General features: G+C 36.6%; 1 protein-coding gene and 1 long non-coding RNA gene across 5 annotated transcripts; both read left to right on the top strand.

Annotated features, from left to right (window-relative positions):
* The first annotated feature begins 30 nt into the window (after positions 1–30).
* LOC143468681 (uncharacterized) lies at positions 31–1,987 on the top strand. The gene is made up of 2 exons (XR_013119015.1): positions 31–558; positions 663–1,987. It is a non-coding gene; the product is annotated as an uncharacterized LOC143468681 (long non-coding RNA).
* Positions 1,988–3,608: 1,621 nt separating this feature from the next.
* Positions 3,609–10,866, top strand: LOC143468680 (zinc finger Y-chromosomal protein 1-like). Of its 4 annotated transcripts, none has more exons than XM_076966024.1 (19): positions 3,610–4,033; positions 4,093–4,236; positions 4,930–5,035; positions 5,143–5,225; positions 5,841–5,891; positions 6,406–6,471; positions 6,717–6,765; positions 6,855–7,011; positions 7,403–7,526; positions 7,804–7,883; positions 8,209–8,350; positions 8,494–8,663; positions 8,793–8,904; positions 9,007–9,117; positions 9,372–9,566; positions 9,768–9,913; positions 10,035–10,204; positions 10,320–10,471; positions 10,544–10,866. In XM_076966024.1, the coding sequence occupies exons 2-19, from the start codon at positions 4,117–4,119 to the stop codon at positions 10,640–10,642; spliced, it is 2,133 nt and encodes a 710-aa protein (XP_076822139.1). In that variant the 5' UTR covers positions 3,610–4,033; positions 4,093–4,116; the 3' UTR covers positions 10,643–10,866. The 4 variants fall into 4 exon arrangements, with proteins under 4 accessions (XP_076822142.1, XP_076822139.1, XP_076822141.1 ...); XM_076966026.1 differs by having other exon boundaries at positions 3,611–4,033; positions 10,320–10,465; XM_076966027.1 differs by lacking the exon at positions 10,544–10,866 and having other exon boundaries at positions 3,609–4,033; positions 10,035–10,169; positions 10,256–10,457.
* Positions 10,867–12,558: the final 1,692 nt, after the last annotated feature.

Raw genomic sequence — 12,558 nt, 5'->3', positions numbered from 1 at the left:
TTCAAGCTGCAGACGGCAAAGCAGCAAAATGAAGTAAGATGGCACGATGTTGGTGGGAAAAATGAAGTAAAATTTGTCTATATGATAGAAGTTGTTGGCCATATAGCAGAGTCGTAATGGCTCAAGTCAGTCACTCACCTTGAGTTACTTTTTGCAAAGACTTGACTTGATTACCTTTCTAGAAAATTACTTAAAAGACTTGGTGAGACTCCAATCAATATTTAGAAGACTCAGCTTTTCTCGATTCAGTCCTTGTTGATTAGATTGAAGATGTAACCTATAATGAAATTTGTTTGTTTATGAACGTGTATGGGCCACAAAGCTTTAAACATTTCTTGTTGGCAGAAATAGTGTTTTTATATGACTTGGGTTAAGATATCACTTGACTTGACTCAAACTATTATTTGCCAAACTACTCAACTTGACTTGAGCCTTAAACCTATCCAAACCGTGTTCGCGACATTACTATTTTAACTAGGTGTGGCCGACACTGCAAACAAATTTTCAATCGTTAATTACTAGAAAACTATACGTCGTAAACTGATCGGATTTTTACAGGTTAGTAGCAAAAACAACTGGCTTCCTGTATACATCATAATTGTAAAACTAAAGAAAGTGCATTTAGTGTAAATTAAATATTTCTACAAGTGATACGTTTTTAGAAGTTTTTCTTGATACGCCGCGCCCCCGCTGTTCGGAAAACCAGCTGACCGCAAGAAGAGAACACAAGAGAACTGTTAGTCGAGTTAGTAGTGCGTGAATGAGTAAACGAAAAAGATACGCTTCAATGCGGAGAGAGAGCAAAATTATGAAAATATGACAATATTTCAAAAATAACAGTGTCAAACTTTATAAAACAAACATGGAAAGATAGCTGAACATTTTTTAGGAAAAGTCACGAAATTTCAAATTTCTGCAGCAAACAATGCAACTGTGCGCCACGTTTTGCTGTGACTGTGTGCAAGGGAGGCCATATATTGACCGCCACTAAGGTTAAGCAAGAGTTGTTAATTTGTTATTTCATGAATGAATCATTGTTTAATAGTTTAAATATATTTACTTGCCATAAAAATACCAAACACTAAAATGTACATGTTTTTGTAATGTAGATTTTATGCTATAGTTTATGAGGCAAATTTTTACAATCACACTTACCTAAGCATTATCAAGCAGTTATGTTAATCTGTTTTCTCATAGATGTGGTCATATAATACTTTGTTGTTTGTTTTTCGTAGCTAACTGTGGTGAATTTTTGTTATGTTGTGTTGTTTTTAACTTTTAATTGGCGATGAAGCGAAAAAATTTCTGTTATAACCCATTTTGTCATTTAACTCGTTAATCTTGCGTTTCCTTTTTCCTGTATGTTGATTTTATAAGAATTTTTATATACAGCATATATTATATATATGGTCAGTACAAGTATAATTTTAAAAGATTCCTTTCGTTACCAGAACTCAAGTGGTTGCACAAGAGTTAATCCTCACCCAAATATGAATATAGTTGAATATAATCCCATTCATGAAAGGGATGGGAATGAATGACAATCGATTAATGAATATTATCGAACACTGTGCATTTGCTTGAAGCTCTTTAATAAAAATTTCACTAACCTACTTGAATAGCTGACAATGACATGTCTTTTTGTCAAAAATCTGCTTTTGTAGCTAAAATTGTTCCTTGACTAGATAACACTTAATTTTTTGATTTTATCGCTTTTTCAAATGCAGTTTTAAAGTGTTAATGACGCAGTCCTGCCACTAATTATTTTTGAAATTTTATATTTGCATAATGAAAATTTGTGTACGTTGTGGTGGAAAAAAAATTAATTTGGTTGAAACGTGCAAGATTATTCTTTAAACGAGTCAGCCAAGTAAAATTTGTCTCTGACGCGATTTATATTTGCATTAGTCGTTTACATTATATGTGTTATGGTGAGCAATACTTTCTTTGTGATATATATGTGCAATAAAAGTAGCAGGATTAAAAATTAGGTTTGATTTATGCCCTTAAGCTCTTTCAAACAATTCTAAAATCCCACAATTTACAACTTACTCTAACTTAAACCCTATTTATTGTATATATATTACCGGTGTGCAACTTGCAACCTAGTTAAATTTATTAGTCTAAAAAATGTATGAAATGATTAATTGAGTCTTTTTGTGTCTACAAATTTCACAAAAATTGCTCAACCAGCGGACAGTTGTCTGCAACTTCTGTGAGAAGACACCGCTTTGAAACGCAAAACAGAATTATTATTTAATTACACTATAAAATTTGGCATTTTATTTTTCGTTTCCTCACAGACACTGACGGAAAATAAACAATACAATTCATATAACGATGACAATAGATATAGCTATATTGGGCGGCGTAGTGGCAGAGTTAGTAATTCATCAGGAATTTATGCATCATCCACCTGTTAGTAAATACACGCATTTCACATTTTCAACACTTTTGAAGTTGATGTCTGATAAATACGTCACGATAAACAAATCACAGAACCGCAGGTCCAGCACCTAAAATTTATGATGTGAACAATCAACTTGGCTGGTTTCAAGGATCAATTGGATTGAGAGATAAATGACGGTAATTTTGTGACGCAGATATTATCAGATGGTCATACTTTAAAAACAGCAGCACAGTTACTACCAATTCATCGGATTAAGCTAATTGATAAAAATTAATGTGATGAATGATGATACTTGAGTACTAATTACTACGTGTAACGGTTTATTCTCTGACGTCCGAACGGAGCGGCTTTCAACACACCAGCCAAACTATATTTTCGCCACAGTCACCAGAAAACCGTAGGTTACGAGAAGAAACATATTTTTTTTGATGTACAATGAATCAAATTAAGGCATTTTGTTTCGTGCTCCAGTTGCTGGCGTCTGTGCTTTGATGTGATACGGTTTAATGAACTGGACCAATCAGAATCGCTTGATCACGCGTATAGGGCGTGCACTTTTCCATTGTGCATTCAAATCATAGATATCCTATAAAACACTAGATCGCTCAACTCGCCTCTGGAATTGAAGCCAAATCGAAACTTTGCAATTCTGCCATTAAGGGACCCAGTTGTTGCAAAATCTAGGGCATTGATACATTGATTGATTGAACATTGAGTCCCCTTTTTTATCCATGTTATATATTCATTACAAAATAGACGAAGAAATCTCACAATTTAATGTTGGACCTAACAGCTTAAAAGCCTTATAAAATCATGTTCAGAGCCCAGTTTGGGTCCCTTACCGTTGTCGCCAAATGTTTTGAATTGGCTTCATTTTTGATTGGTCTACATTTTCTACAACAAAAAGAAGAGCAATCTAGTGTTTTATAGGATATCTATGGTTCAAATACTTGTTTCTCATGAAATTATGTTCCTTTTCAAACTCTACCGCAGCCCAATCATTGTAAATTTGTAATACCAACGTTAAAAACTACTTCGTTTGTGCGTTAACTTATGTTATTGTATTATTGATTATATCTCTGCGAGAACAACTTGAAAAAAGTTTAATAAAAAAGTGTTTATCTATGTGAGGTCAAATGTGTTGGCAAAGATTGGTAGTAGTCAGAAATCCGTACATGACGTTAATGCCTGCAGTTATAAACATTTATTTTAGCGATTCAACTTTGTGGCAACGTATGAATTCATTTAGCCGCATCCTGTGCGCATTGAGGTGTGCGATTGTAAACACATGGAAACTTAACGATTTGCAATTTGCTTAGATGTGAAAACGAAAAATCACATAGCACATAATAGCATCATACTAACGTCATAAGTAGGTTTGTTAAGTACAGTGCGCCTTTACGGTTGTGCATAGTATGGTTGTGGCTGTACACTTCCATAGTAGGCCTAGTTCCTGAAAATTATCATGCTGCCTTTTTGTGTAATTCACATGAAATTGTGGGGTTGCTAGGGCTACTTTCGACGTATACATGCACAGTAGAATACCAATTGCGTGCCTTTGGCAGAAAAATGCGCAATTATGCAACCTGCTCTTGTGTGTATCAAGCTTTTGGCTAAATCCAGGTGGTAAAATCAAAACAACCCAACCTGAAAAAACAATTTAATTTTAAATTTATCTTTAGAACTTAGTGACCAACGTAATAATTATGGACGCGGTCGTGGACTCAATGATAGCCATAGTTTACAAGTGCAAGCTATGCGATGTGCAAACATCTACAAAAGAGGCTTTGAGGATTCATATAAAGTCGAGTCACAACAATAAATTGGTGAGTAGGTGGCAAACCGTATAAACTATACAGGCTGCTTTTCAAATGTTGGCCAAAGTTGCTAAATGTCATTTGCGTTAAACTTTATTTTTTAATTAAGTTTTTTGCCATTAACACAAGTTATTTCAATTTGTTTTGGACATTTTTAGTTTAGTTTTGCATTATTTTGTCCTTTTTTAGCAAAGTATAAACAAATTACTGATAGAAACAATTACGCAATAATTATATCATACATACCGCAATGCTTTTTAAGGTTTTTAGAAACCGATATGGCCCCTTAAATTTCTCCAACGCTCATTTAAACTTTATACTTGTGCAATTACAGCAGAAAATTAGCACTTAGTCTTTAGAAATTGGGGTTTTGTAATAATCGCCAAAGTCAAACCTTTAAAAACCTGTACACTGTTAAAAACCCAGGATAGAAGTAACTGTCACGAAAAATGATGCAGGATGCTTGCAAGGACAAAATTATTGATAATTGTCTGGTACAACAGTAGTAGTGGACTAGTGGCAATAGAGACAACATACCGTAAGAGTGGCAGTTGCATTGACAAGACCCAGCTATAGTCAGCACCCTAAGTTTCCTATTGTTTTACATCACGTCAATTATCGTTATCCAACCTTCTTAGCCATACCTTACCCTAACTAACCTTTGACAACATGCTGAATTAAGCAGTGCTACTGTAATCTTAGGAGCTTCCAGAAATATTAGAAGATTCTGAAAACAATCTTGCACAGGCAGGTCCTCAAAGCATTGTCGAAGTACAAATCTCTAATGAGCCTACTATTATACTTACCGGTAATTTTTTTGATAAATAAATTTCAACTAGCTATTAATATTGTGATTCTATCATCTGCTGTGTTACATGATGCTTACTGATACTTATGTTATTGATTTTACGGCAGGTAGAACAAGATTTAGTAAAAGAGGAAGAAAATTGCTTAACCCTCTCCACCACGACCATAGTTATGACATTGACAATGAAGAAGTATGAAATATAGTTTTCGAATACAGTAAAATTCACTTAATATAACCGCCTACTTTTTATGACCATTTTGGTACGGTTCTGAATTTTGCCACATAAAATTCTCCGTTTACTATGACCAGTTTTCGGATGTTATGAACACTTTTTCCATATCTTTCATGGTTTGGTATTGATCAATTTCTTGTGTCAGTTATGCAACTTGACAGTGACAATTGTGCCGGGTGTATTCTCAATCCACCTACTGACGGTCACTTTAAGGATGCTGCTTAATGTTAATGAAACAAATGATGACTTCGATGTTTTTTGTCATTTTGTGTCTAACTGTATCTATCCCGGTGTGGTTAAACAGTACTGTAGCAATTTTGGTTAATCTGATTCCTAATTTGGTTAAGCTAATTCGGATTATAACCAAACGGTCTGGTCCTAAGGTGGTCATAATAAGCGAAGTCTACTGTATCATTTAGACACTTTTTAAAACATGTGTAGGGTATGTTGACTGTATCTTGCATGCGGTTAATTAGCTGTTTATGTGTATATTTTAGACTTGCATTTAATGTATATAATATTTTCTTGATAGAATTAGTTTAGTTTGAAATGGTTTTCTGTTATCTTTATTAGAAAGCAATGAAAAAGAAAGTGACATCGTCTGTACCAGCAGTTAACAGAAAGGTAGCCTACTCATCACCAATATTCCTTTATTGCACTATTTAGGAGACGTGTGGGTCGGAAATTAAGATTTCTCTGATCTCTTTAGACTCTTACGTAGAGATTTAAACCTGTTTGGACGAATCAGAGGGCGGCATGGTTGGTGTTGTTTTGTGTGGGAATTCCCCTAGCCATTGGTATATTTCAAAGTTCCAGTTCGGCACAAAACCTTGGATAGAAATTGGCATGAAAAAGAAAGAGATGTGTGTTTTAGGCCCAAAAATGTACTTTTGTCTTTGTTTTTATGTAACGGATGTAGAGATATGCAATTTATTCCATATTCCAGTATGATGTAGTCTCAGGCATGCCTAGATGACGTGCAAAATTTCATTGGGTCCCACGGAGCAATTGTATTTTAGTAATTTTTACTGCATAAAAAAATAAACAAAGAAATTGATGCTTTTTTGGAACCCAAACGCCTCCTTTATTTTATAGCCCATGTTTTTGTATCTGAACTTTGAATGTATTTAATTAACAGAGGTGCAACAACCCATCTAAGCAGAAAGGAACTTCCAAAAAGTCAAAGGTCAAAGTGCAAAATGAAGTAGGTGCATGTAATATTATGGCCCTGTGCACTTGACATTTTTGCTCTGGTCACTTGTGCCATAGTTCTATTGCAGCCCCTGGGAGGTACTCGGAGATATTAATTGGGCTGCCCCAGTTATACCTGAGCTACAATAACTGGGAAGGTTATACCAGGGGCTGACACACGGGCAACATGGTTGTGAACAGATATATAATTCCTTTGCATACATATGAATGCATTATGAAATAGACCATGTTTTGCAGAAGCAACCATCAGTTAAAGATGAATTCATGGACAACGCAAAGGAAGCAGGTTGCATTCATTCTTAAGTGGTTGATTTTTTCCAGAACAGGTTTTCACATTATATAAAAGATCTCATGGAAAATTGTTTGTCATTGCAGATGTTAGTGGTAAAATATCTGTGGAAATATGTAGTGATCCCCCCAGCTTCAAGTGCTCTGAATGTGAAGCAGAATTTTTAAAACGACGACTTCTGGATCAACACTTGAAACAAATTCATCAGAAGACTTTAAAGCATTGCCCTAAGGAAAATTGCAGGTTCAGATGTTGATCACATCCCTTAATATTCCCACCTTGAATTTAATTTGTTCCTGGAGGTCGTTGAGTTAAAAGCTCGGCTTTGAGAAGAATCTTTCCCAAAAGAAACAAAGTAAAGTGAATCAATTCATGCTTAAACACCAATGACAATTTTCAAAAACCCATATTTTTGGCAAGTAAAAGGTCACTGCCATAGCAAAGCATATGAATACTTCATCATTAATCACATTCAAGTTCAAAGAAAATATTGGCTTCTGGGACACAATTTTCCGTACAAAATTATTCAAATTTTAAGTTGTAAAGTTTTGGAGCATTAGATTTCTTACGTACCACTGTATTGTATTTCAATTATTGTACTTCATTGTTGTTTTCTTTCACGCTCTCTTGACAGTTATTGCAGCTCCAGCGACAGAGAATACAAGCTTCATGTGGAATCCCATTTTGAAGATTTATTTAAATGCCTCATGTGCGATTACACCAACAGTAAATGGTACCGTGTCAAAATTCACATGCAGGTATTTCTCCCTCATTGTATTAGCAATTAGCATGTTTATTCAGAACAATAGAACTTACGCAGAAGATTGCCTTGATAGCTGGAGTTTTTAGTGATAAGTGTCTTACCTGATACTGTAATAGGTTTGAAGTTAGCTAGAAACAAATTAAAATTTATTAGGGCTTACGCCTTTTTGTCATCTTTTGCGCCATTAATTACAAGATGCAGAGTTTTTATAATACCGGTAATGTTTTTTAATAGTTTGCTAAAAATTTGCTGGTTTTTATTAATTTTTTCAGATCCATAACGATCCAAAGGCGCACAGTTGTGAGGAGTGTGGCCAGTCGTTCGCCAGCCAACATGCCCTTTACAATCACAGGTACCTTTCATGAACCATCACCAGTTGGAGTACATCTGACACTGAAGGTTTTTGTTTAGAATTTGGATCAGTGGTTTGTGAACCTCTAAATCCTTGGAACTTCATACATGCGTTTGTTGAATCCTTTGTTAAACGCCAAAAACATACATCATACACATGTTGTTTGTTGCGTGATCTTCACCCCATCCTAAAAAGTAACTCACCAAACCCGGTTTAAGAACCACTGGTGTAGATTCAATCTTTATTGTTTATAACTAAATAACTGGTAGCATCAACATGGAAGGTTCGTGATGTGCCAAACTAACCAAGTGATATTGTTGTGTAGACGCTTCAGTCATGCAGGAGGAAATCATTTATGTGATAAATGTGGATTCGCAGCGTCTTCGAAATATGCGCTGTTACAACACCAATTGACTGTTCATGAGCTGATAAGACAATGCTCTTGTGGTTATAAATGTGACAATGCGGTAAGTGTTTTTTTATATAACTGTCATTTGTTTATAAACTTTTAACTATAGTCATATGCTTTAACTGTTTGGTGTACATTGAGTGCTGGTAACACTGAAAAAACCACTAATTTTTTCAAATAAAGAAATTTCTTTTTTCTTAGATTGACATGGCGTCACATATGGCATCCAGACACGAAGGCGGATACATTTGCAAGCACTGCAAAGGCGGCGACGTTAAGTTTGCCTCCAAAGTTGAACTGCTTTCCCACACAGATACGCTCCATGCAGGACAAAAATGCTTTTTCTGCGACAAATGTAATTATGTTGGCAAGTAAGTCAGTCTTCATTGGTTGGAAACAACTTAGATTTATGATAATGTCAACTGCACCATTTTTGAAATTATACGTCTCCATCACGAAATCTTCATCTTTTATCATTATGTTTATAAACTCGTGTTTAGATTACGGCACCATCTCACCAAGCACTACTACATGCACACTGGAGCACGACCGTACTCTTGCAGCCACGCTGGGTGCGATTTTCGCACCAGAGACCACCGAAACCTAAAGCAGGTGTTTTATTTAGTCGTTGTGTCTCTAAATGCCTGGTCATTACAAATGTGTACATTGATAATTTTATTGCTGATATGACTTTTCCTTCACACCTTACGACAGCATGAAATAATGAAGCATCGAAAACCAGGGGAGCTGGTGTGCCGTGCGTGCAGGTTTGTGACAACCAACTCCAACGACTGGGAGGTCCACCAAGCCATGTATCATATGAAGGTCAGTTCTAGTTAATCTTAAAACCTTCAAAGTCATAACTATGTTTTGTAGTGAAGTGTAGATTCTGTGTAGCAGTTACCAACCTGGGTCCCTGGGAGATACTTCAATTCCCCATAGACAGCCTATTAAAACAATTCGGAAGTTAGGGGTCCGCAAGAAATCGATTGTTGTAGCTAAATAATTATACTTCTGGTTATCAATCATGGTTGGGTATAAATATCAGCGCTTGCGAACCACTATTATTGTCCCCACAGGAGTACAAATGCAAAGAATGCGATTTCAAATCTCGGTCGACTTCTTCTATTCGACGTCATAGGTTGGCAAAGCACACGGCTGACGACAAGAAGCGATACCCGTGCACACTCTGTCCTTACAAAACTAACTTCAGGGAATGTTTGCAGAAACATTTGCTAACTCACACTTTGAAAGACAACGCTATAAAGTGCATGGTAAGCGAGACTTGTCATTGTTTTGATTGTTTGAAAGCGCGACTTGTCTTTAACTGGTAAGATATCTTACCAGAATACGTTATTACCGTAATTAATATACAGTAAGAATTTGTATTCTTAACAGCGCATAATCACCATAAAACATGCATGGGTTGTCCATGTAGTATTACTATTTGCTGACTACAGCATTACTTAATGCAGTTTTGCTCGATTAAATGCAACGAACGCCAAGAAATGAAGGCACATATTTCCGAGGCCCACCCGGATCAAACAGTTCATTACTGCGGCCAGTGTTCTTACATGGCTAAAAGACCTTATCTGATTAAACTGCATGAGCGGGTGCACAGGTAAAACCGATTGGTGGGTTATCATTATTTTGCCTTCATCAAACTTTGATCACAACGACTCACTGATACAACAGCACGCCAACTTAGCAGGTTATACGCGGATTTTTATGTTGTTCTTCAGCCTTAAAACTTATTCTTGCGATGCTTGCGACTACAAGTCCCGTTCACTGGCGCAGCTGAAGAACCACAAGTCAAGCCAACACAAAACCGAAACCAGCGCTGGTGGCGAAGCAGAGCTAAGTGACGCCAACGCCAGGCATGTAAAATGCAACACGGAATGCGCCACTAATGGTATGGTAGCACAGAATAAATGCTTATTAATGGCATGTTATGTTTTTGCAGTTGCTGTAGATCTGTATGATCAAGCCGTTTTATCGCCACCTGCATATTGATACTTTAATCTCAGATTCTACCAATATCGCGACCCTGCCAATTGCAGAAGAATCAATGACGTCACCTTCAGATAAAGACCCAATGACGTCACATGATGCAATGCAGAAATCAGCTTTTGACATCTCCACGGACACTGCCCGCGAAATGTGTTTAGTGACGGTACCGGTATTAGCAACTAATCACCTATTTGTTAGCACTATATTATAGGTCCAAATTACTTGGAACTTGTTTTCGTAGGATGCTTGCGCTTCAGACTTGACGAACACCGACCTGCAGCCTGAATGCTCGTCAACAGCCAGAGCTCAATTGGAGACGACAATGGACGTGTCTTCGTAGACTGCTGCCCCAACGCAGTTTTTAACCCTGTGCATTTAGCATTAGAATATTGAGCATCATCTGCAAGAACGTGTTATTACTTGTTAGCTTCGAGGAGGGAAGCGAATGGATCCATTGTGTCATTGTTATTGTTGTCTGATTACTTCTTTCCGCTTCAATCATGCTTCATTTTGCAAAAACTAAAGAAATAAAGATTTTAGAAATAAAATACTCAATACATTATGGTCGCCAACTCACTGGTCATAATTCAAAGTAAAGAATGTCGAAGTTGATTTGATTTGCTGTACCACCGGAAAATGCAGCACGTTAAACTTACAAGACCTATTTTTGCTAGAAAGCCATTAAGTTGTTTGTGGGTGAAGCTAGTTTCTTTTCAACTGTTTGTTCTGCAAAAGGATGCAATAATCATGCTCTAAGTCTAAGACGTAATAATAATGTACTTTCATAAACAGATGAAGCAAAGGAATTTACAGAGTTTTCAGCTTAGAAAAGCCATAGTCACAGTAAAATGTCAAACGTGAGTTTATTCCGGTTAGTGCGATAAAGTACAAGATCAACGGATTTATGGCGAACAACGGTACTATGTTGTCATAACAAAGACTTGTTTGACGACATTAAAAGTACATCGTGTCACGCAAAAAACCATTAAAACTAAATTTAAAAGTTTCAAAGCACACCGTGCCAAATGTATGGGTCATTTTACGTCTATTTTATTTCGCACGCTAACAATTTCATTTAGCATACAAAATTGTAATTGTCCACAATCAAAACCTTATCTAATGCATTGCGTAGCACATTTGCTTTTGTGTTTTTAACAGTGTAAGTATCTTCTAAATGTTGCCACCAGCCCACCACAACAACGTTTACAGTGGCGCTTGGTAGTAATAATAGCTACATTATGACGTGTGCTTCTAGTTCTTCAAAGGACTCATATAGCGGTCAGTATATTGGTTATTGCATTTAATTGGAGACATAGCTTAGATAGGCTAAGATGCCCATAAGTTTAATGCTAGTGATTATGGCAAAGCGCATTTTCTTCGAACGAGTGAAGTATCTTAGTCGTCACAAACAAGGCTTAGCACCTACTGAGACGACACAGCTCTATCGCGTTGACAGGTTTATAGGACTTTAAAAGCATTTTTGCGGGAACAAAAATAGAAATGAATCAGTATTTCATAGTTTTGTTCGTCTCTGACTAATAATGGACAATACAGTCATGGTAACAAGGCATTCTAGTATTTTTGGTCATTTGTTATTCATCACCAGTTTCATGCCTCTCGCTTCGTAATAAAACAAAGAACTTGTAAGCTCAGAAATCAGCTGTAACGTGCAAGGCTTTTCGTCCCGGCTGCTGAGGCCTTCAATCTTGGCATAGCTTCACATTAGTTTCGACTTTGTAGGACGCTTGACAGAGCGAAAGGGCTTACTGGAAGCGTTTACAACTGGCTTATTTCGAAGTCCAACTTGAAAGTGATATTATTGTAATTGGTGGTCGCTGTTGCTTAGTCAATTAGCAAAACACCGCGCCATAAACTTGTGGCGTTTGAGGCGTTAGACCGAGTTGAAATGATTTACACTAATTTCATGTGGTTTGTTAAGGCGTAAATGCAAGCAACTGAAGCACATGTTATCAGACAGATATGTGTCTATACAACCATATTGCAAAGATGTGACATGTTGAAACTTCGCTGTTCAAGTTCTTAAAGCCAGTGCTATTCGATGAGAATACAAGCTCGTAAAATTGGTTATGAAGATTTAATGCCATGACGCACGCTTGCATTCCAGTCAGCAAGGTTTTATGAGTATTCGCCTTGTATCAGAGTGACGCTTTGCAAAAGATTAGACGTGGCAAACCTTAAAGACGTGTAGTTGTGTACATTGTAGTCGTAGGGTCTAAACATTCGTTCTAGCTAGGA

The sequence above is a fragment of the Clavelina lepadiformis genome, chromosome 8, assembly GCF_947623445.1.
Source record: "Clavelina lepadiformis chromosome 8, kaClaLepa1.1, whole genome shotgun sequence".
In the NCBI taxonomy this organism is placed as follows: Eukaryota; Metazoa; Chordata; class Ascidiacea; order Aplousobranchia; family Clavelinidae; genus Clavelina; species Clavelina lepadiformis.
This window is presented reverse-complemented; position numbering and strand designations above follow the sequence as displayed.

Coding starts and splice junctions, on each gene's coding strand:
- LOC143468680 (XM_076966024.1), top strand. CDS start 4,117: ATGGACGCGGTCGTGGACTCAATGATAGCCATAGTTTACAAGTGCAAG. Junction 5,892..6,405: donor TACCAGCAGTTAACAGAAAG/GTAGCCTACTCA, acceptor TTTAATTAACAG/AGGTGCAACAACCCATCTAA. Junction 8,351..8,493: donor GTTATAAATGTGACAATGCG/GTAAGTGTTTTT, acceptor CTTTTTTCTTAG/ATTGACATGGCGTCACATAT.